Source organism: Megachile rotundata, chromosome 14 (assembly GCF_050947335.1).
Source record: "Megachile rotundata isolate GNS110a chromosome 14, iyMegRotu1, whole genome shotgun sequence".
NCBI lineage: Eukaryota > Metazoa > Arthropoda > Insecta > Hymenoptera > Megachilidae > Megachile > Megachile rotundata.
This window is the reverse complement of record NC_134996.1, coordinates 7,746,330-7,770,061: the sequence shown is the minus strand read 5'-3', so window position 1 is coordinate 7,770,061 and position 23,732 is coordinate 7,746,330. Positions and strand designations below refer to the sequence as shown.

At 32.2% G+C, this 23,732-nt stretch overlaps 1 protein-coding gene across 5 annotated transcripts in view; it reads left to right on the top strand.

Moving 5' to 3' along the window:
• Positions 1-23,732, top strand: part of LOC100880831 (Dpr-interacting protein kappa) — a 366,827-nt gene that overhangs the window by 324,956 nt on the left and 18,139 nt on the right. For all 5 annotated transcript variants that reach the window (XM_012288792.2, XM_012288794.2, XM_012288791.2 and 2 more), the window contains 2 exons: positions 541-696; positions 18,747-18,875. In XM_012288792.2, the coding sequence (XP_012144182.1) occupies positions 541-696; positions 18,747-18,875 (285 nt within the window). The remainder of the gene's footprint in view (positions 1-540; positions 697-18,746; positions 18,876-23,732) is intronic.

Below are 23,732 nucleotides of genomic sequence, written 5' to 3'. Positions count from 1 at the left end.
TGAACTTAAACCAATTATCACTTGCCACAATTATTATCTTGTCAGGGAAAATTTTAATAATGGAACAGAAGTTTAGAAAGTAAAGACTAATAAATATGTTTCATTATGAGTAAAAATATGTAATGGTAGCAAGATAGTAGTTGTCTTTTTCAATAATTATAATTTTTTGTTATTTTCATTCTTGAAAAAGATTTTTAGATCTTTTCAAATATTTTCTAAAAATTAAAAATAGACGACCCACTGAACAATTTAAAATTTTATGCTGAAAATTTCTTGTAACATTACTCTTTTTTCAATTGTATACTAATAAATTAAAATATAAAATGTCATCGTGTAACCTTTCTGATTAAATTTTTCTATACCGCATTACAAACAGAAGTAATATAAATGGTAATAAATGTGTAAATACAGCAGCAGTTGTTATTCAATGGAAATTTTAATTTGAATATTATTATCGAAGGACTGTTTGATAAACGGAACTCATTTATCGAGCAAAATTGAAGGATATTTTTATGAACTTTCAACTTTTCTTTATTACAGTGCCACCTTCGATTATCACTAAAGAAACCAGCACGGATATGGTCGTTCGCGAAGGCTCAAACGTGACGTTAATGTGCAAAGCTTCAGGATATCCAGAACCTTATGTTATGTGGCGCAGGGAGGACTCGAGATACATAAACTATAATGGCGTAAACGGTGAGTTTTCATCATTCTGTTTCTACTATTATTATCTTTAGAGAACCTTTTATAGGAACTTTATAGTATCTTTCATAATGTCTTTTAGAATATTTTTAGAGAAACTTTTGTAGTATCATTTATATTATTATTTACTGTATCAGTTATAGCATTTTTTATAGTAACTTTTGTAGTATCTTTTATAGTATATTTTATACTATATTTTCTAGTATCTTTTACAGTATGTTTTATAGTATCATTTATATAATTTTTTGCTGAATCATTTATAATATTTTTTATAGTTACTTTTGTAGTATCTTTTATAGTATATTTTATACTATCCTTTCCAGTATTTTTACAGTATGTTTTGTAGTATCATTTATATTATTTTTTACAGTATCATTTATAGTATTTTTTATAGTAACTTTTGTAGTATTTTTCGTAGTATATTTTATACTATCCTTTCCAGTATCTTTTACAGTATGTTTTGTAGTATCATTTATATTATTTTTTACAGTATTATTTATAGTATCTTTTGTAGTAACTTCTATAGTAGCATTTATAGTATATTTTATATTATTTTTTACTGTGTTATTTATAGTATTTTTTATAGTATATTTTATACTAGTTTTTACAGTATCGTTTATAGTGAAGTAACTTCTATAGTATCTTTTATAGTACATTTTATATTATCCTTTCCAGTATCTTTTACAGTATGTTTTGTAGTATTATTTATATTATTTTTTACAGTATTATTTATAGTATCTTTTGTAGTAACTTCTATAGTATCTTTTATAGTATATTTTATACAATCCTTTCCAGTATCTTTTACAGTATGTTTTCTAGTATCATTTATATTATTTCTTACAGTATTATTTATAGTATTTTTTATAGTAACTTTTGTAGTATTTTTCGTAGTATATTTTATACTATCCTTTCCAGTATCTTTTACAGTATGTTTTGTAGTATCATTTATATTATTTTTTACAGTATTATTTATAGTATCTTTTGTAGTAACTTCTATAGTAGCATTTATAGTATATTTTATATTATTTTTTACTGTATTATTTATAGTATTTTTTATAGTATATTTTATACTATCCTTTCCAGTATATTTCAGAGTACATATATTTATTACAGTATCTTTTTACAGTATCTTTTATAGTATCTTTTATAGTATCTTCTACAGCATCCTTTATACAATCTTCTATAGTATTAAGATACTATGTATAAGTACATATGTATATGATAGTATCTCCAAATAAAATTCGAATGAATTATTTAAACAAAAAATTACAAATAATTTCAAATAGCAATTCTATAGATACATATATATTTCGAAATTTAAAAGCTTTTAAATGTGCACACATCACACTGTTCAAATCATTGCCAATTATCAGAAATAATCGATACTTCGGTTGTCACGTTACGCTGGTGAAAATATCAACGTCGTTTAAGGAACGAGACCAGTGTTTTAAGGATGGTTGCCTCGATCGATGCTAATTACTTTCTTAATTACTGATTACGGAGAGAGTCAGAAGCACAACATAGGTTCACTTCTGCGTCACGAGTACGTACAGTCAGGACCAGAAACTTCCCTTGGGGAAAATATAAGAAATTGAGGAAAGGATACATAGTGATTTTTGGGGAATTTTGGAGATTCAGAAGTTTGGAAGTTTGGGAAATTTGGAAGATTTGGAAATTGGGAGAGAGAAGTTAAAAATTTGTGGAACTGAGTAACTGAGAAATTGAGTAATTGAGTAATTGGGTAATTGAGTAATTGAGTAATTGAGTAATTGAGTAATTGAGTAATTGAGTAATTGAGTAATTGAGTAATTGAGTAATTGAGTAATTGAGTAATTGAGTAATTGAGTAATTGAGTGATTGAGTAATTGAGTAATTGATTAATTGAGTAATTGAGTAATTGAGTAATTGAGTAATTAAGTACTTGAGTAATTGAGTTATTGAGTGATTGAGTGATTGAGTTATTGAGTGATTGAGTAATTGAGTAATTGAGTGATTGAGTAATTGAGTAATTCAGTAAGTGAGTAATTGAGTAAATGAGTAATTGAGTAATTGAGTAATTGAGTAAGTGAGTAATTGAGTGATTGAGTGATTAAGTAATTGAGTAATTGAGTAATTGAGTAATTGACTGATTGAGCAATTGAGTAATTGAGTAATTGAAAAACTGAATAATTGAATAACTGAATAACTGAATAACTGAATAACTGAATAATTGAAAAATTGAATGATTGAAAAATTGAAAAATTGAAAAATCGAAAAATTGAAAACTTGAAAAATTGAAAACTTGGAACCTTGAAAACTTGAAAAATTGAAAAATTGAAAAATTGAAAAATTCCAAAATTCCAAATTTCCAAAATTGAAGAATTGAAAAATTGTAAAATTGAAACAGTGAAAAATTTTCTAACTAAAAATCCGCTAACTCAGAAATTTAAAAATTAACACGAATTTAAAAATACAGAAATTCGACAATTAAAAAATGTTGAAATTTACATCAATTTACATATATCCTTATCTAAACGAATCCTCCATTATACCCGAGTGTACATAGTCCTTGCGCGGTCGAACACTCACACACATACGTATACACTGACACACAATGCAGTGTGGTAAAGACGTGCTGGCAGATAGTGAGACGTCAGACAGTCTGCTCGGATCCAAAGGATTTTCTCAATATCGGATAAAGGCCGGATTTAATTTCTGCTCTAATTTAAATTTTCATTGCCCTCGAGGCATACTCGGGTTCAGACCCTCACAGGAGGTTTTCGAAGCTTGCCTCGTTCTAACTCTCCGGTATAAACCGTTGCTAATAAATATGTATGTATCGAATCATTGTGAGCTAGAAAAAAATACTCAGCTACATTACCTCATCCTCAGTTCAACGTTTATTACTAATTTTTGGAAACTTCGTTATTTTCTGTACATTTCTTCTCTAATCGAATATTTAGGTTATGTTGCATAAAAATATAACCTAAAATAAATGACATAAATTTAATTTTTCAGACATTTATTTCATTCTTGTTATGTAATTAATTTTGTAATTTGTAGTTTAATGGAGACCTGTAGGAAGAATCTTCTTGTTGTAAAAATAAATTTAATACAGCGATTGTTTTTATATATTATGTTCTCGGAGAATTTGCTGACACATAATGGCGGTCTTTACTTGTAATACAATCGATATTTCGAATGAAATATTTATTGAAGGCTATTGTTTGCAAAGTTAAATTATTATTGTCAGAATTAATATTACTGTCAAAATTAAATTATTGTTGCTAGAATTAATATTATTGTCAGAATTAATGTTATTCTCAGAAATTAGCATTGTTTGAATAATAAAAACTTTCATACTTATTTAACATTTTGTAACTTATTTTGAAATTATTTATTAAATGAAAAATTGCTTTGACAATTATTGTTTGTACTGACAGATCAAACAATCAAACGATTATTATTTATAATTCAATAAAGTTCAAATAAAAACTTCATTAGCTATTATTGACGGAGTATTTTAATCACTTTAAATAATTTTACGTTCATAAATTATGGAATTCTTTTAATAAATTATGTAATTTTCACTCTCTTATTTTCAACCAGCCCACACTAGTTTCCTTGCATAATATGGTTATGGTCCTCAATAAATGAGATATCTAGATGCCTCCATTATGGCTCCGTTCCCAATACGGTTCAATCGACGTATTTTCGAAACTTTCCGTAGAATTCGGCAGATAATACCATAAACCAGATCCCCGTTGTCGATAATAAGCGCAGGTGTATAAAGTTTATCTCGAATCGTATAGTATGAACAACCATGAAATTGTCAGTGTAACATCTCATAGCGTTCTTTCAACGCCAATAACATTTCTTAAAGAACATTTAAAATATTATTCAATTCATTATAAAATTTAAAATATTCATCTCGTTGCAAAAATTATTTAAAAGTAATTTACAGACTCTTCATAAAAATTTCAGAAAAAATTCGTGAAATTTTTTGGATGATCTCAATTAACCTCTTGCATTATGACGCACCGTGTGCCTCAGTGAAAAATAGTTGATTGTAGCAATAGACTTGGTAATTTGGAAGTTTGGCAATTTGGGGATTTGACCATTTGAGGTTTTTTGCAATTTGGGGATTTGGTGATTTGGGAATTTGACCATTTGGACATTTGGGAATTTAGGAATATGACAGTTTGCGGATTTGACAATTTGAAGATTTGACAATTCGAGGACTTAGCAATTTGGGGATTTGACTATTTGGGGATTTGACAGTTCAGGGACTTTGCAGTTTGGGGATTTGAAAATTTGGGAACTTCATAATTTGGAAATTTGACTATTTGGGGATTTGACAGTTCGGGAACTTTGCAAGTTGGGGATTTGACTATTTGGGGATTTGAAAATTTGGGAATTTGGGAATTTGGGAATTTGGGAATATGACATTTTGCGGATTTGACAGTTTGGAGATTTGACAATTTGAAAATTTGACAATTTGAGGACTTAGCAATTTGGGGATTTGACAGTTCGGGGACTTTCCAATTTGGAGATTTAAAAATTTGGGAATTTCACAATTTGGAAATTTGACTATTTGGGGATTTGGCAATTGGGAAATTTGACAATTTGGACACTTAAAAATTTTGGAATATGAAAATTCGGCGATTTGATAATTTGTAGACTTGGTCATTTGAGAATTGAACAATTTGTGGACTTAGCAATTTGGAAATTTGTCGGTTTGGCGATTTGGTAATTGACTTGGTCATTTGAGGATTTGATCACTTAGGGATTTGATAATTTGTAAATCTGGTCATTTGAGAATTTGACAATTTGTGGACTTAGCAATTTGGAAATTCGTCAGTTTTGTGATTTAGTAATTGACCTGGTCATTTGAGGATTTGATCACTTAAGGATTTGATAATTTGTGTACTTGGCCAGTTTGAGATTTTGAGATGTGTAGATTTGAGATTTTTGAATAATAGAACTTATGGATCTACAAATTATATCCAGAAAACACTAAATTTTGTTGTAGGATATACAGTAAATGTAATTAAATATTAAAGACATCAATACTGCACTACAGTACGTTGTAATTAATCTCCCATAAGATTCAACATTTTACCAACACTTAATGGTCGTTTCCTGAACGCGGACAGCGACAATTTGTTACCTCGTTCCTAACATTACTCTTCCAATTCGAGATTCCTAAGCTCCCTTTTGTTTTCGCTTTTTTGTTTCTTGCGCGTTCTAGTGTTCTATCAGCTTTCCGGACGATCGATTGGCACCATAAACCTACATCTTCCACCTGCCTATAGGTGCCCGTCCCATTTCTTAAGAACATCTTTACACGCGTGTGAGTTTTATGAAACTCCATTTTCTTTGTCATTTATCATGGTCATTTTATTTTCGGTTCGAAAAAAAATAATAAGGATATAAGACTATCTGGGCAGAATGTGTACGTGTAGGTATGTCAGAATTAGTAGAAAGAAATATATTATGTTTGAAATATATACAAATTTTTTGTGGGTTCAGTTAATTTATGGTAAATTTCATTTTTACTGACGGTATTTTGTTTTCTCAAATTATGATTTTATTGCTCTTCAAATTCCTAAATCTTCGAATTAACAAATATTCAAATTTTTAAATCCACAAATCCCCAAATCTCTAAGTCCTCAGATCCCCAAGTCCCCAAATCTTTAAATCTCTAAATCCACAAATATTAGGGGTACCGAAAAGTAATCAAAATTTTGCTGGCAAGAAATATTTATGTATTAAAGAAATCTTAAATGCTAATCAACGAAATAACTTCCATCATTTTCTAAGTTTTTTTTGCCAGCGTAAAGGCAATTGTTCGATTCCTTTTTTAAAAAAAGTCCTTTTCATAGAAAAACTTTAAAGTCATCGAAGAAATTTTGAATACTTTTCGGTGCCCCTAATACATAAATTTCCAAGATCTCAAATCCCCAAGTCCCTAGATCTCCAAGTCCATAAATCTCCAAATCCACAAATCCTCAGATACCCAAATCTTCTAATGTCCAAATCCTCAAATCAACAAATGCCCAATCCCTAAATCCCCAAGTCCTCAGATCCCCAAGTACCCAAATCTTCAACTCCCCAAATCCCTAAGTCCACAAATCTCCAAATCCTCAGATATCTAAATCTTCCAATGTCCAAATCCTCAAATCACCAAATGTTCACGTCCCTAAATCCCCAAGTCCTCAGATCCCCAAATCCCCAAATCCTCAACTCCTCAAATCCCCAAATCCCCAAATCCTCAAGTCCCCAAATTCCCAAGTCCTCAGATCCCCAAGTACCCAAATCCTCAACTGCCCAAATCCCTAAGACCACAAATCTCCAAATCCACAAATCCTCAGATACCCAAATCTTCCAATGTCCAAATCCTCAAATCCCCAAATCTCCAAGTCCTCAGATCCCCAAATCCCCAAAACCTCAAATCCTCAAATCCCCAAGTCTCCAAATCCTCAAGTCCCCAAATCTCGAAATCACTAAATCCACAAGTACATAAATTTCCAAGATCCCAAATCCCCAAGTCCCTAGATCCCCAAGTCCACAAATCTCCAAATCCACAAATCCTCAGATACCCAAATCTTCCAACGTCCAAATCCCCAAATCCCCAAATCTCCAAATTCCTAAAACCTCATATTCCAAAATCTCCAAATTCTCGAAGATTTGAAAAGTATCCTAAATCTCCAAAACCCTAAAATCTGTATCTCTACATTGCACTATGCATCGATTCACATGAGCCTTTCACCGGACATTCCTGCCCCACCTTCAACCCACCGAGTGCCGTATAAAATAGATCATTAGCTTAATTATTTGCAAGTTTACGACACCACCTCGATCCCTCGTAATTACGTCGAGGGATCAGTGGAAGCTGACACCGAGCCACACTTTGCTCACGGGCTAAGGGTGTGCAATGTCCATCAAACAGCCAGCAATGTCACTAGACTACCCCTCGAATCCCAAAGGACAACGCATCAGTTACTAGAACACGGCTCGTGCTCGTGTCATATTCGCAGTCGTGATATTTTGTCCAATTATATCGATAATCTGACTCTTCTATCGAATGACGGTTCTCGGAAACGTGTACGCACGTTGCAGCGAATTCACGGATACCTCGATGTACTCCCGTTGCATATCTCCTGATCAGCCTCTGATGACTCAACGAGCTTTGCGAATTAATTGCTGCTTTCATGAATGCGGGATTACGAGTGTAGATTGCATATATTCGAAATCATTTGCGTGCAACCGGTTGACCAGTCTTTGTGTTGTTTATGAGAGATGAACGGACTGTAGGATTTATAAATTTATAGTATAGAGTTTATATATTGCGGGAATTAAATTTGTGGGGAGACAAAATGGGTCAAAGTGTCGATTTGGATGCAATTTGGGAATGTTTCATCGATTACTTGCTGCTGACGGATGAAGGTTCTTTAAGGTGCACTCAGTGCATCATACACTTTAATACGCTTCATTTTGAAGAACAAGACCAGTTATAATATGCATAGGCGATTGCATAGTATCAGATTGACATAACATTTCAATTTTCTTTATCTGTTTTAATATTGTAACACTGATTAACTGGTTCTGTCTGACGTACCTGGTGCGTCACACGCTTTAATACGCTTCATTTTGAAATTTATGTCCAACTATAATCTGCATAGGCGATTGCATAATACAAGATTGATATAACATTTCAACTTTCTTTATCTGTTTTAATATTGTAACACTGATTAACTGGTTCTGTTTGACGTACCTGTTGCGTCACACGCTTTAATACGCTTCATTTTGAAATTTATGTCCAACTATAATCTGCATAGGCGATTGCATAATACAAGATTGACATAACATTTCAACTCTCTGTATCCATTTTAATGTTATAGCCTTGATTAGTTAGTTCTGACTGACACATCCGGTGCGTCATACGCTTTAGTACGCTTCATTTTGAAGATCAAGTCTAATTATACTTTGCGTTAGCGATTGCATAATACCAGATTGATATAACATTTCAACATTCTTCATTCGTTTTAATATTGTAGCTACGATTAGTTAATTCTGACTGGCACACCCGATGCGTCCTACGTTTTAATTTAATGTTCACGTACAATTATAATTTGCATAGGCGATTGCATAATATAAAATTGACATAACATTCCAACTTTCTGTATCTATTTTAATGTTGAAGTCGTGATTAGTTAGTCCCCAATTTGTCAAGTCCTCAAATTGTCAAATCCCCAAACTGTCATATTCCTAAATTTCCAAGTGTCCAAATGGTTAAATTCCCAAATTGCCTAATCCACAAATTGCTAAACCTCTAAATTGCCAAACCTCCAAATTGCTAACTCCCCGACTTGTTAAATCCCCAAAGTATCAAATCTACAAATTGTCAAATCTCCAAGTTGCCATATTCTCAAATTTCCAAGTGTCCAAATTGCCAAATACCCAAATTACCAAATCCCCAAATTGCAAGAAACCTCAAATGGTCAAATCCTCAAATTGCCAAACTTCCAAATTGCTAAGTCCCCAATTTGTCGAATCCCCAAATTATCAAATCTTCAAACTTTCATATTCCAAAATTTTTACGTGATCAAATTGTCAAATTCGCCAATTGCCAAATCCCCAAATTGCCAAACCTTCAAATTGCTAACTCCCCGACTTGTGAAATCCCAAATTGTCAAATTTCCAACTTCCCAAATCCCCAAATAGTCAAATCCCAAATTGCAAAGTCCCTAAACTGGCAAATCTCCAAATTGTCAAATCCCCAAATAGTCAAATCCCCAAATTGCTAAATTCCCATATAGTCAAATCCCCAAATTGCAAAGTCCCCGAACTGTCAAATCCCCAAATTGCAAAGTCCCCGAACTCTCAAATGCCCAATTTGCTAAATCCCCTAATAGTAAAATCCTCCAATTGCGAACTCCCCAAATTGCTAAATCCCCAAATAGTCAAATTCCCAAATTGCAAAGTCCCTAAACTGTCAAATCTCCAAATTGTCAAATCCCCAAATAGTCAAATCCCCAAATTGCTAAATCCCTAAATTGTCAATTCCCCAAATAATCAAATTCCCAAATTGTAAAGTCCCTAAACTGTCAAATCTCCAAATCGTCAAATCCTTCAATTGCGAACTCCCCAAATTGCTAAATCCCCAAATTGTCAAATCCCCAAATAGTCAAATCCCCAAATTGCAAAGTCCCTAAACTGGCAAATCTCCAAATTGTCAAATCCCCAAATAGTAAAATCCCCAAATTGCTAAATTCCCATATAGTCAAATCCCCAAATTGCAAAGTCCCCGAACTGTCAAATCCCCAATTTGCTAAATCCCTCGATAGTAAAATCCTCCAATTGCGAACTCTCCAAATCGCTAAATCCCCAAATAGTCAAATCCCCAAATTGCAAAGTCCCTAAACTGTCAAATCTCCAAATGGTCAAATCCCCAAATAGTCAAATCCCCAAATTGCTAAATCCCCAAATTGCGAAGTCCCCGAATTGCTAAGTCTCTAAATAATCAAATCCCCAAATTGCGAAGTCCCCGATTTGTTAAATCCCTAATTTACCAAATCCCCAACCTATCAAACCTCCAAATTACCATACCCCCAAATTTTCAAATACCGGAAAAAGTTTGAAAAAATATTTTTGTAAAAAACTTGAGAATTCGAGAATACAAAAATAAAGAGATACTGTAGTCGATAAGTGTCCGTATCGAGGGTTGCACCGTAGTGTACAGTTAGGTTGAACGTAATACGACTCGACCGGAAAATCGGAACCTAATAACGAATTCTTGCCCCGGAAGGGAAAATAAAAGAGGAAAAAGGTCGCAACGTTGGATATCGATATAGGCGGGACGGAAAATCGAATCTACGTTGCACTCGTTTTACGCGCAACCCCGGCATCAAACGATGAGGAAAACTAGCGTCCAAACTGTATCGACGTCGATCCTCATGGCGAAGAGATGAGCTTATCTTGTTGCCGTTTGAGGTTCCTTTGTACCTTCGAAGGTACAGACGAAGTCGGTGTTCCACGCAAGTTCGCAAGCAATATTGTCTGGCAAATTTTGCGTCCGAAGACAAAAGGGAATAGAATCCAACTGCACTCAAGCCCCACCTCTCGCTTTTCCTTTATCTACGTGCGCTTTTATCACCGGCTTTGTTTTCACTCTGATCTGCTGTACTCGAAGGTAGAGTGAATTTTTGTTTTCGGTCGAATAGTTATCTGCACTGCAGTGGTAAGGCTCAACTTTCTATAGACACAGTCAACTCCATTTCAATTGTGATTTCTCGATGAAAACTGATGGCAGTTTTGCTTTCACGTCCAAAACTTCCGCGTAACGGTTTCGTTCCTTTGATGTTTAATTTATATACAATTCAATTGGTTCCGGTTATTTCAATGATATTGATGGACAATGTATGGACTTTTGAAAATTGTAGAAAAAAAGTATGTTTTTGTGGATGGTGGATAATTATGGAGATTTAATGCAAATTTCGTGATTTGTTAGGGGATTATGTTTGGATGCAATTTGTATTGAGATGTATTAGGTAATATTGTGAATATAAGAGTAATATATATATTTGAAATTTTTCAGGACACCAAATTTTTACATTCTTTAACCGGCACGTTTCCAAATCCTCACATTTACACATTCTCACATTTGCAAGTGTTACATACTCAAAACCTCATGTGTGGTCATTAAGACCACATATGGTCTTAATCCTCATATTACTAAGACCATTTATCCCTAAATCCTGACATCCCCAAATTCCTACATTTTTAATTCTCCATATTCCTAAGATCGCACATGTCCAAATTTTTGGATCCCCAAATCCTCACATCCCCAAATCTCCACATTCCTAAAATCACATGTGCCCAAATCCTCACATCTCTAATTCTCCACATTCCTAAAATCACATATGTCCAAATTTTTTGATCCCCAAATCCTCACATCCCCAAATCTTCACATTCCTAAGATCACACATGCCCAAATCCTCACATCCCCAAATCTCCACATTCCTAAAATCACACATGTCCAAATTTTTTGATTTCCAAATCCTCACATCCCTAATTCTCCACATTCCTAAAATCACATATGTCCAAATTTTTGGATCCCCAAATCCTCACATCCCCAAATCTTCACATTCCTAACATCACACATGCCCAAATCCTCACATCCCCAAATCTCCACATTCCTAATATCACACATGTCCAAATTTTTGGATCTCCAAATCCTCACATCCCTAAATCTCCACATTTCTAAAATCACACATGTCCAAATTTTTGGATCCCCAAATCCTCACATCCCCAAATTTCCACATTCCTAAGATCACACATGCACAAATCCTCACATCCCCGAATCTCCACATTCCTAAGATCACACATGCCCAAATTGGATCCCTAAATCCTCGCATCCCCAAATTCTTACATCCTCAAATCTCCACATTCCCAAAACTACACGTCCCTAAATCTACAGAGCTCCAAATTCCTAAATTACCTAATCTACCTATCCCCAAATACTCCAGTCCCTAAATCTCTACATTAATATCCATAATTTCCAAATTCTCATATTCTGATAGTTCTTACATGAACCTAACCAATCTCCTAACCTTCACATATTCCCACGCATCCAAATACTCTTGAAATCCCCACATTCCTAAAGCTGTCATCCCAAGTTTCCAGAACTATGACTTAAACTGAGATCTGGAATTTTCAGATCCCCACATCCTCAAATCCTCGCATTCACAAATTTCTAAGTTCCCAAGATCTGAACTTCCGAATCCCGAAATTCTCAACTTCCCAGGCTACAAAACTTCCAAATTCTCTGAAGAAAGCCAGATTTACTCCCAAATGTACTTCACGGAACATAGGAGACTGCTACAATTTACTGCAACAAAACTGCAGATGTGCTCTGAAGAACATTACACAAATCACGTGATCTGACACAGATTACTTAGTTCATATTTCTCTTTGTCTTTGATATATCATAAGTAGATAAACGTTTGTCTAATGCGAGTCAACTATGTTTCATAATATGCTGTAAATATCAGTGTTTCATGAGCGAACTCAACTACTTTTCAATTTCTATTCATTCTTCACTTATAGTCCCTGGCTATTAGAACCACATACCTAAAATTTCTTTTTAATAACTGTATTATGTCACATATGGAAAATTGTATTGGGTTAAATTGTGTGGTAAATCATTACTGAAGACGTTGATAATGATGACATAGCAATTTGGCACTATCGTGATAATAAATTATGTGGTGAGTGTTCAAGGGCCGTTTACGTTAGGCTTGAGAGTATCGATAGTGCTAGGGGTGAAATTTGAATGCTACAGAAAATGTCTGCCTACTCAAACGACTAGTTTACATCTCTCCAACCATGTCGTCTGATGTGAACAGAGTTACAGATATTTGGGAAAATAATAAAAACATAAAGCATATGATCAATGTACATGCATCATGTTTGATACAAGCTGTGACCAAAGCAAAAGGTGTAAACGCTAAACATTAACATGTTTAACATGTTTAACATGTATTAATAATGTTACATACAGTATGAGTATCATGTTAGTAGCTAATAAATTATATCATATGTACAGGCTTTCTAATTTGAAAAACATGAAAAGTACTGAAAACTTATAATAGTAATTCAATGTGCAGGAACAGTCTATTAGCACTACGTGTAAATACAGTAACATGCAGCAATCACAGAAATGGTTCCACGATGTGAAGCAGCAAAAGTTAGTAGCAGATATATCTCTCAAATGGAGTCGTACAGGACGTAAAATAGTTGGCACTATTACGAAGCAATCGGACGAATTCCAGCTGTCTATTTGAACACACGCGGAAACATTAGCTGCAATGATCGTGGCCCGAGGATTTCGCCGGAGGATAAATGTAGCCGGGTTATCTGGCGGTAATAACGCGAAAAAGGGCACTTAAGGATACGAAGAAAGGGGAGTGGGATGAAATATCGACGTCCAACCTGCCGTTTATGGGGCGGAATACATCACATACTAATTCCCAAATAGGTAGCCAGCTTCCCGCTTCGTCTTCGACTAAGCTGTCCGCTTATTCTTACGACGTTAAGCGGAAAATGTTATGCAGAGAACATCGAGAATCGACACGAATGACTGCTAATTTGTCGCAGACGCTTTTCCACACTTATTCTTATCGGCTATTTAACCGCTGATGAGATTCAATGTCTGCAGGTTGCGAATGTGATGAATGGATCTCTTAGTGTAATTTTGGAACTCTTGGTGCAATTAAGACTATTATAGCAAAATTAAGGAAATGGTACTATAATGGTTTAGCTTTAGGGTTGTTTTCATGCTTGTTCCTTTGATGGAATGTGTTGTATTAAAATAAAAATACTTTGAGACAAGGGGAAGTTAGACAATCTAGCCTAAGTGGATTTAGGCTAACTTCGTATCTGAAGAAAGCTCTGTAAATAAATTAAAATGCTAATAAGCTAAAATTCAAGTAATAAGCTAAAATAGTAGATGAAAAAGTTAACGTCATACTTTATGATTGATACTTTGAAGGAAAGCTTGTATCCTAATCATGTTTATTACATTTATATTACAACTTCAGCATCTGCTAAAAAATATTTAAGTACATCTTTCTTGGACGACAACTTTATCTGCTATTGCAGTGAATGGAAATAGTGACTTAAATTGGGAAAAAGAAGTTACAAGCCTATTTCTAAGTAATTCTAATCGTGCTTCCATGAAATTTCTCGAATTAAAAAATTCTGAGAAAGAAGATTAATCTTCTGAACTAACACTTCTTCAGGCACTCATGGGATTATGAAAACTCGTGAAAATCTTCAAAGATTAAAATGAGATTAATTGCCATGCTGAAGCTACTGAGCATTTCATTAGATCTTCCATTTTAAGGAAAGCCGATATATTTTCAAATTGAAGAATAAAATATAACAGAAACGAAATATTTTCGGGTTTAATAATTTAAATCAGGAAGATACAGTTGGAAATTTTTAATTTAAAAATTTTAAAAATGAAGTACTGTTAGAAATATTTTAATCCAGGAATTTTGCTACTGACATACAGCTAAAATATTTCTGATTTAAAAAATTTGAAAATTAGTTGCACAATTTTGAATTGAAAAATTTCAGAACTTGCAATTAAAAATTTAATTTAAAAACTTGAGAAGTACAAATCAAATTTTCTGTGTCATCCTAAAATACACAAATTGACTAGATTCGCCTAAAATTATAACTAACATTGATTCACCTAAAATTACAACTAACCCTGATTCACCTAAAATTATAACCCACCTAGATTCACTAAAATTATGACAAATTGAAAGAAGTTGTTAATAAAAAATTACCTCAAACTGTACTGAAAATTTAGGGAATTACGCTTAAATAAATCTATCAAGTCAGAAAGTAATTAATCAAATTTGCCCCCAATTGTACTGGGTGGAATTTCATAGAGTCTTATTGCAATTTCCCATTAAAGCAAAGTTTTAAAGGCATCCCTAAACAGGTAAGCGGATAGATCTAGCGCAGGTCCTGCGGGACTACTTGATTAAAATCCACGGAAAGTGCTACCCGCCTCTGGAATCTCGCTGCTAGGCATTGTTTATAGAACAATGGATAGATTTGGTGTGTGGTACGGTCTGGCTAGCAACGATTCACACCATTCTACGCCCCATCGCGCAGTGCAAAAGCAACTTTCATACCTTTCATGGGGTTCCGTTGCCGCGAACATTTTCTTTGTTCATAACAGCTCCGAGTCATGTAATAGGTTCTTGTAAGTGATGATTTGCATTTTTTCAATGGCAAAGAACGAACAAAGGGCAGACGAAGTAATGGAAACAGAAACTTTAAAGAACCTTTTCTCTTCTGTGCTTTAGAATCAGCATAGTCACTTGAACACCGTTGAATTTCCACACCTTTTATTTTCAACGATTATAATTTAAATAATTTTTGTTGGGAAGGTTGAAATTTGATGTAATTTGATGTGGTTTCATTTGGACTAGTTTGATGAAATTTGAAGAAGTTTAATAGAGTTTGTACTGACAGGATTTGATGGGGTTTGAAGGAGTGGTTCATGGACGAATGTTAGAAATTATTCTGTTGAGAAGTTGTTTAGTATATTTTTAAAAAGTGTCTCAAAAGTCTTTCAAGCTACTCAGCAATTATTTTGCAATTTCTCAAAATGATTTGTGTCCTCATAAATTTATTATTTGATACTCATGTTAGAATCTCATAATAAAATGAGGACAAGTATCTTTTGAAAGACAAAAGATTATGTACATACATATTGTAAGCTGCTGCGTTTCAAACTAAAAAAAATATGAAATCAATTAGGTTCAAAAGATGAAGTCACATTTTATTAATAAAATACACACGTCATTTTCTTTGTATATACATTTTGCTATGAACTTAGCTGAAGTCAACCACAAACTTTGTGAATGAGCTCATATGTGATAGGTCCTTTCGCACCCTACATAAAGGACATTTCTACAAAATGATATGTGGAACAGTTTTTGTGGAAGTAGGAATAAAAAAACAAAGAATTACCGAGTGAAGATAAACGTGTTAGAGATTGTTGAAAGCAGCTTGAACGGAAAATACAAAATCGGCTGAAGCAGTTTATTTGGAGTTGCATGAAGCGTAATAAAGAGCGTAATACATGGGGCGGTATTATTCGAGTTGAAGAGTCCTGAGCTCTTACAGCGTCCCATTACCTCTACATTACTGTCCAGGAATTGCAGTAACAATTCTTTCCGTGATACAATACGTTCTCTGCTTTATCGTGAGAAACGCTAAATCGGTTTTCCATCGCTCTTTTTTTACCATTTACTTGCAAGCAGTTTAAGCTCCTGGAACTTGCTACAATGCGTCCCTGTCTCTGTTGCTGCACGAATTCCGGGAGCGCGTAATAATTTCGCGTATAAAAATGCGATCTCGCGATTCAATATGTCATTATTACAGTTTTATTAAGATTCGTGGTGGCAGTCATCGGATTTTCTTCGATACGGTGATTTAATATCTCTTGCGATTTTACTTCTTTTGCATCGTTCTGCATGTTGTATTCGTACATTTGTAATTTGTAGCTTGTGCTATATTTAAATTTTTATTTAGAACTCGTATATTCAATATTTTGTAATTTGCAGACTTGTGCAAGTGTATTGTAATAATAAAGTAATTTGCAATAATCAGAAAGAAAGATACATGAAAAGAGTTTAACAAAAACATACAGAATAATTATTCATACATTTAGATCTTGTTCTAAAATTCTTATAATGAAAAACTTCATGTTTATATAAAATACTATATAATATATAATTTATGTTTATATAAAATACCGTGTAACTACTTTACATGAGTGGCGATTTTTGGGGAATTTTATTCTTCATCTGAAATCAACGAATATTGTTATTTTGAATACAGCAATAAAGGAGTGAAGAATTTTCAAAATTTTAGCTTGTGAACTTGGAAGTTTTACGTATATATTTATTGACAGTATTAAATACTGTGTCCACTGTAATTATCTTCGAATAATGACAATATTTCGATGTGTAATGTCGTATTACTGGTAGTACGTACTCGTGGCGCCACTGGTAGTAAGAACTTGCACTACGCACCGCCATTAACGAGTTCCATAACCTTTCATTTCTACAATTTGCATTAAATTTCTCAAAATTGCCAGAATAATACCACAAACCTTCTCATTCAATTCAAATAACTTTAAACGTATTAGTTTAATTTATTAAATACTCGTAATCTAATGGAAAATTAATAGACTATGAACAAGTTACACGTTCTCCTGAACATGTCACTATCTACTAAATTGACCTACAATTAAACGATTATTAAATTTAATAATTAAAACATAGTTTATCTCAATTAAAATAAAGTAGCAAAATAATTTGCATTTTGTCAAAAGCTCGTTTCGTTCCACCTGTATAATTATATGTGCGCGGTTGGAAGAAACGTTAAAAGTCGCAGAGGAATGTGCAACATGGAAATTTTTCAAGTTATGCAACTGCACGGAATGATAAATCGTTTAACGTAATTTAATTATAAGCCGCTGTATAGGGCGGAAATGGAAGCGGTGGATATACGGTGGAATAAATAATTACTTTCTATGACAGATATTAATGAGTCGACGGATATAGGTATATTACAGAATCAAATTTTGAATTCAGGCGGTCGTCGTTCTCGCTGCTTTATACAGAAATTATCCGTTAATAACTCGGATGTGCAAATAAAAATGTGCAGATTATATTTTGAAAGAAATCTGACGATGTCCTGAAACTGCTGAATAAAAGAAACGGCACAAATGAAACTGTTTTAATTATCCTTTATTCTATAACAATCTCCGTATGGAATTATGGTACATTATTCGCGGTCATGTTGGGAAAATTTGGTTTTAACAAAAATGAAATGGGTTTAGGGAATTTTTATACGAGCACCATTCTTTTCATAGTACAGTTTCTTTTTTTAAAAATTTTATAAAGCATATTTCAAAATACTGTACTTTTATTTCAACAAGTTTTCACTATAGATTAGCAAATGATTTCTAATTATTGTATCGAGCTTTCGTTTAAAAATGGTAGCGATCTGTATTTAAACATCCACATATAGAAACGTGAAGCGTAATTTGAAATGTATTTTAAACGTAATTGACATAATGTGTAATGGAATCCATGTTTAAAAAGGGTAATACTTTAAATCCATTTTGAGCAGTTCGACTTTTTGCTGCCCTCTTCGAGGATAGATATAAATTTAGTTGCACCAAACTGGGTCGTTCCTCTCAACTTTCAGCAAAACTTTATGCCAGAAAACTTGGATTTCTCTTTAAATAGTGTTACGCTCTAGAGACTTGTCACATGAAGAAATTGTTACGAAAATTGCGAAATAAATTAATAATGAGTATGTAGAAAATGTTTGAATGTATTTTTTAGGTCAAATTATTATCAATTTAAGGTTAGGTCAAGTTGGACATCGAAAGGTTGACGTGTTAGTTTATTATTAATGATTTTTCCAGAGTCTAATGTCACGCTGTTTTATTTATGTTGCAGTGGATGCTGTGAACGGTGAAGTGTTGCATATTATAAAGATAAGCCGGCTACACATGGGAGTATACTTATGCATCGCTTCGAATGATGTCCCGCCATCAGTTAGTCAACGTATATCGCTGCACGTGCAATGTAAGTGCAATTACATTAATTATTTATAACTTATAATTATAATGCTTTCATAATTTGACTCATACTTCACCATGTGCCATCATTTTTTCCTGACTCATACTCTATCATATACCATCGTTCACATATGTGCACATGTATTCATAATTTAAAGAAAAATACTATTGGAAAAATTGACTACTTAATTATAACACGAATGTGATACTTTAAAACCTATAAAGCAATTTTTCCATAAAAGGAAATTTTGCGTAAATATTAAAATTACAACAACGTCATTTTATAAACTGTAGTAACATAATCTAACTTCAGCTAGGCTCTTCAGACTTAATTTTGAAACATTCTTTCAACTTCATCGATGTTCCTCTTCGAAAGTGCAAGTGACAAGAAATTGTGTGAGAGTCTAAATATTAATAATTTCTTATGTAATGAAAATTGAGATAACCATGATTGCTAATCGAGAAGTTTGCAATTTATATTTGTGAGATTTGAGGAACGTGATTATTTAGTAAAATAAGAGACGGTGTAGAAAGCGTCATAACTTATCAAACGATCAAATATATTTTCTTTTGTTATGCAAAAGAGAGGCACGGAATGTACTTTCCGGCTAAAACTCGATAAAGAATGGTTTGTTCACCCTAGCACGATACATTAGGCAGATTTTCAATGTCTCATTTAGCCACCGATTTACGAGCAACCACTTGACCCAGATATGCTCGATGTACCTAGATCTGTTATCCCATTTCGACTGTCATGCTCATCTCGTTTTAGGGTGTGAAACTACTTAGTGTTCGCTTTGTTTCCTCCGTCACATTAGTGTTCGCTCTGTTGAACTAATAATTGCTTAGGAACTGTTAATGCAAATGTACATGAAATAGTACTGTTAAATATTTTACTAATAAACTACGATATTGATTGCGAGTATTTTAACTACTCTTTTCTGATAGTAATTTAAACGTATTAAATTATTCGGCTATTTAATTATTTCGCGTTATTCAATTAATTATGTGGTACTAAATTACATTTATAGTGAAATTGAATTATTTATGCAGCTTTAAATTGAACGTATTTTAAGGCGTTAAATTAAATTAATTATGAGACGTAAAATAAATTAATTATAGCACCTTAAATTGAGTTAATTATGAGACTTTAAATTAAATAAATCATAAGGCTTAAATTAAGTTAATCGCAAGAACCTAAATTAAAACAATCAGTAAATTAATCTTTAAATTAAATAAATAAAGCCTTATATTAAATTAATTGTAAGGTTATTTCTATTTGATAGTCGCATAAGAACATACAGTGCACATAATATTGTCTAAAATACGAAGAATTGAAGAAATTATTTATAAAACAGAAAATTTTAACTGATTAGCTTCGTTTAATTAATTTCTCCATTTTTTTTAAAAATATTATACATTTTTAATACAAATACAGATAGTAATGTGTACAGTTTCATACGCTTCATATTGTTTAATATTACATGTTAATTTAAAATTGTATAAAATTTCTTCTGTCACGAACTTTTGACCGACAGTGTACAGATATATACATCGCTAACAATTGACCTTAATAGCTGAAAAGTGTATATATGATTATCGATCGAGGCGCTAAATTAGTGTAGAGCCACAGGAAGATATAATTCAATTTGAATATTGGCCTATAAATAATGAACAATTTGTTTACCAGTCTAATTGCAATGGTTTCATAAATATATCACAAGGAACATAATAAATAAACTTCGAAATACTTTATTTATAAACAATTTTTATTTTATTTGTTTTACTATTATTTTACTAAAATTTCTTTCTTAATTTATTATAATTTTTTTGTACTCTTCATTCATAATATTTAATTTGCAAATTCTCATGATACACAACTAATATTTAACTAGATAAAATGGTGATTGTATAATTAATTTCAATGAGCCAGGCTTCAACAGCTGTTTATACCCATCAGTAATATTCTAATTTAAAGTCTTTAATATTCCAATCATCACAAAACGTAAATCATGTTACTAATATCTCTTTTTCAAAAATAAAACACGCTAATTTGCGTGTTACATTGCATAACGACTGTCTTCTCTTACTGAATCTTGCAAGTTATTTATTTTTAACCCCACAAAGAATACATCTTGTTTTCCATATTTTGTACACATCGTACATATTCAATCAAATGCTTTGCTGGAATTATGTACTTAAATATTTCGACTAACAAATTCGAAATCGTATTTCATTGCAACACGTCATTTAATAATACTAGTTTCGTAACTTGCGCAAGCGTAAAATGGCGGACCGTGTTCGCCGATGTAGCAACAGATTAAAATTCCACATAAATGGAGGGAAGTACTTACTGTTCGCGTTTAATATATTAAACTTTGTACCTGTCGAACGATGATAACCGTTAATAATAAATCTAAATGCATTGCGGAATTGTAGAATACATTTTATGGTCGTTTTAATATTAGAGATTGAGGATTAAAGATGGCAATGAAATTCAAGTACAAAGTTGGTTTTTCTTTTATTCTGTAAAAGAAATACTATGAATACTATAATGTTTTAATATTTGGCTGCAAGTTTACTAAATTTTATTAATAATATTGTATAATTATGGTAAATTCTTGACACGTGTTTTGAGTGGAATTCTAACCTCAATGTTGGTTCATGTAAAAGCTGTTTATTACTGGAAGGTCTTTTATTTTCTTTTAAATGTAAGCCTTTGAAAATAATAAAATTAATTCTCAACTGTTTATAATAAATAATTTTTACTAATAGATAGCTACTAATAGACAACTACTTTTTTACAAATCAACTCTGAAATTAATATATTGTACAATGACATTTCTTACTAAAATTAATTTCGTTTAAGAATTTAATAATAATTCAACCAATACTTTTGCTGAAAAACTGTATTTTAGTCAACTAATTTTTACTTAATAATTGTATTTTGGTCAACTAATTTTTACTTAAAAATTGTATTTTAGTCAACTAATTTTTACTTAATTATTATATTTTAGTCAACTGAATTTTACTTAATAATTGTATTTTAGTTTTGTTCTATCGTTGAATACATTCTCTTAAATAACAAAAAAATTTATATATTCTAATAAATTTACAATTATGATTTGAATTATTTAAATAATGAAGTCTTTACATAACTTAAATAATATATATAATGCAACAGAAAGAATTTGTATGATATAATGGTATTCAGAACAAGCACTAATTTTTGAACGAAACTGTACAGTGTACGTACATATATAATCGTAACATACCATGCACCGAAATAGAAAACGAATAAATGATGTTATGGCGTGCTATTCTTAATGGAGTAAATAGAACTCGAGAAAAAGTCAATGCAATCTGCATATAAATTGGCCTTAGTATAAATTCTATTAAAATGTAATTGGACTTTTAAGAGGCAGTCCTACGAGATCTAAGGACGTACAAATAAATTGACTCCAAGATTTGAGGACAATTAATGAAACTATGAATAATTTTAATCGAGAATATCAATTCTTTGATGATGTAAGAAGAAAGCTGTAATGAAATAATAATAGCAAGACTTCATCAAATTGTCATAAAAATTGTAACACAAAAATTGACAATGTTGAAAAATAATTTTACATAAATATTTGAATGATCTGTTTAAATAATCGTAGGAATAAATTTTACAGAATTCTTTGTTACAAATTTTTTGGGAATTTTATTAAAAATATTTTCTGAATCAAGCAACACATATTATTGTACGATTCTTCTGAATAATGGTAGTAATGGGTTTAAGTGCTTTGAACAGTAGTAATGGGTTTAAGTGCTATGAACAGTAGTAATGGGTTTAAGTACTATGAACAGTAGTAATGGGTTTAATTACTATGAAGAACAATAGTAAATGATTGAAATTGCAGCAAGATACGATTTTCCAAAAATTGTATAAAAAAAGAACAGTACATCAAAAACATTATTTGCATATTTAATTTATTTCTAAAATTAAACTTGTGTTCAATAAAATAATTATAAAATTTGTTCAAAATAATTTAGAAGGAATTATTTCTTTGTCTTTAACAAATTTTTGAAATCCTACCTAATAGACATTATCATAGTACAATTGCTATGAATAACAGTAATAAAAAGTTTAGTTACTATGACCAACAAATTAGTAAAACTGCAACAAGGAAATTAAAAAAAAAAATTATAAAAGAACAGTACACAAAAAATATTATTTCCATATTTAATTTATTTCTAAAACTAGATATGTGTTAAATAAAATAATTAGTAAATATGTATCAAACATTTCTGATAATTCCGAAAAAGTATGAGAAATAATATGGGGTGAAGAGGGATGATATCCGCCATGATATCGTCCCAAGTGTACAGAGCGGTTGTAAATCGTGATTTACGTTGGTTCGTAAAAGATGGAACTATGACATGATATTGCGGTTACGGAATATCTATATTGATCGTGAGAAGCTCATTGTACGGTCCCGTTCCACGGTATAATAACCAAAAACTTTGAGAGGGATGTTTTCGCTCCGTGGGAGTGTTACATTCCCTAAGTTCGTATACGGAACTTTCGAGTGTGTGAAAACTTTAGACACCCCTGTAGAAAAATTGAGGAAATTAAAATATATGGGAGTTTGAAGAAATTTAGCAAATTGGCCAATCTGGAAATTTGGTCATTTAGAAGTTTGGGGATCTGAGACTTGGGATTTGGAAATTTCATGATTCAGGTTGTTGGAAATATGGGATTTGAGGGAGTTTAGTTTATTTATTTGGGGGTTGGGATTTGGAAATTTAGCGATTTGAGTAGTTGGAAATTTGAGATGTGGAAATTTGGTGACTTAAGAACTGAAGAATTCAGGATTTA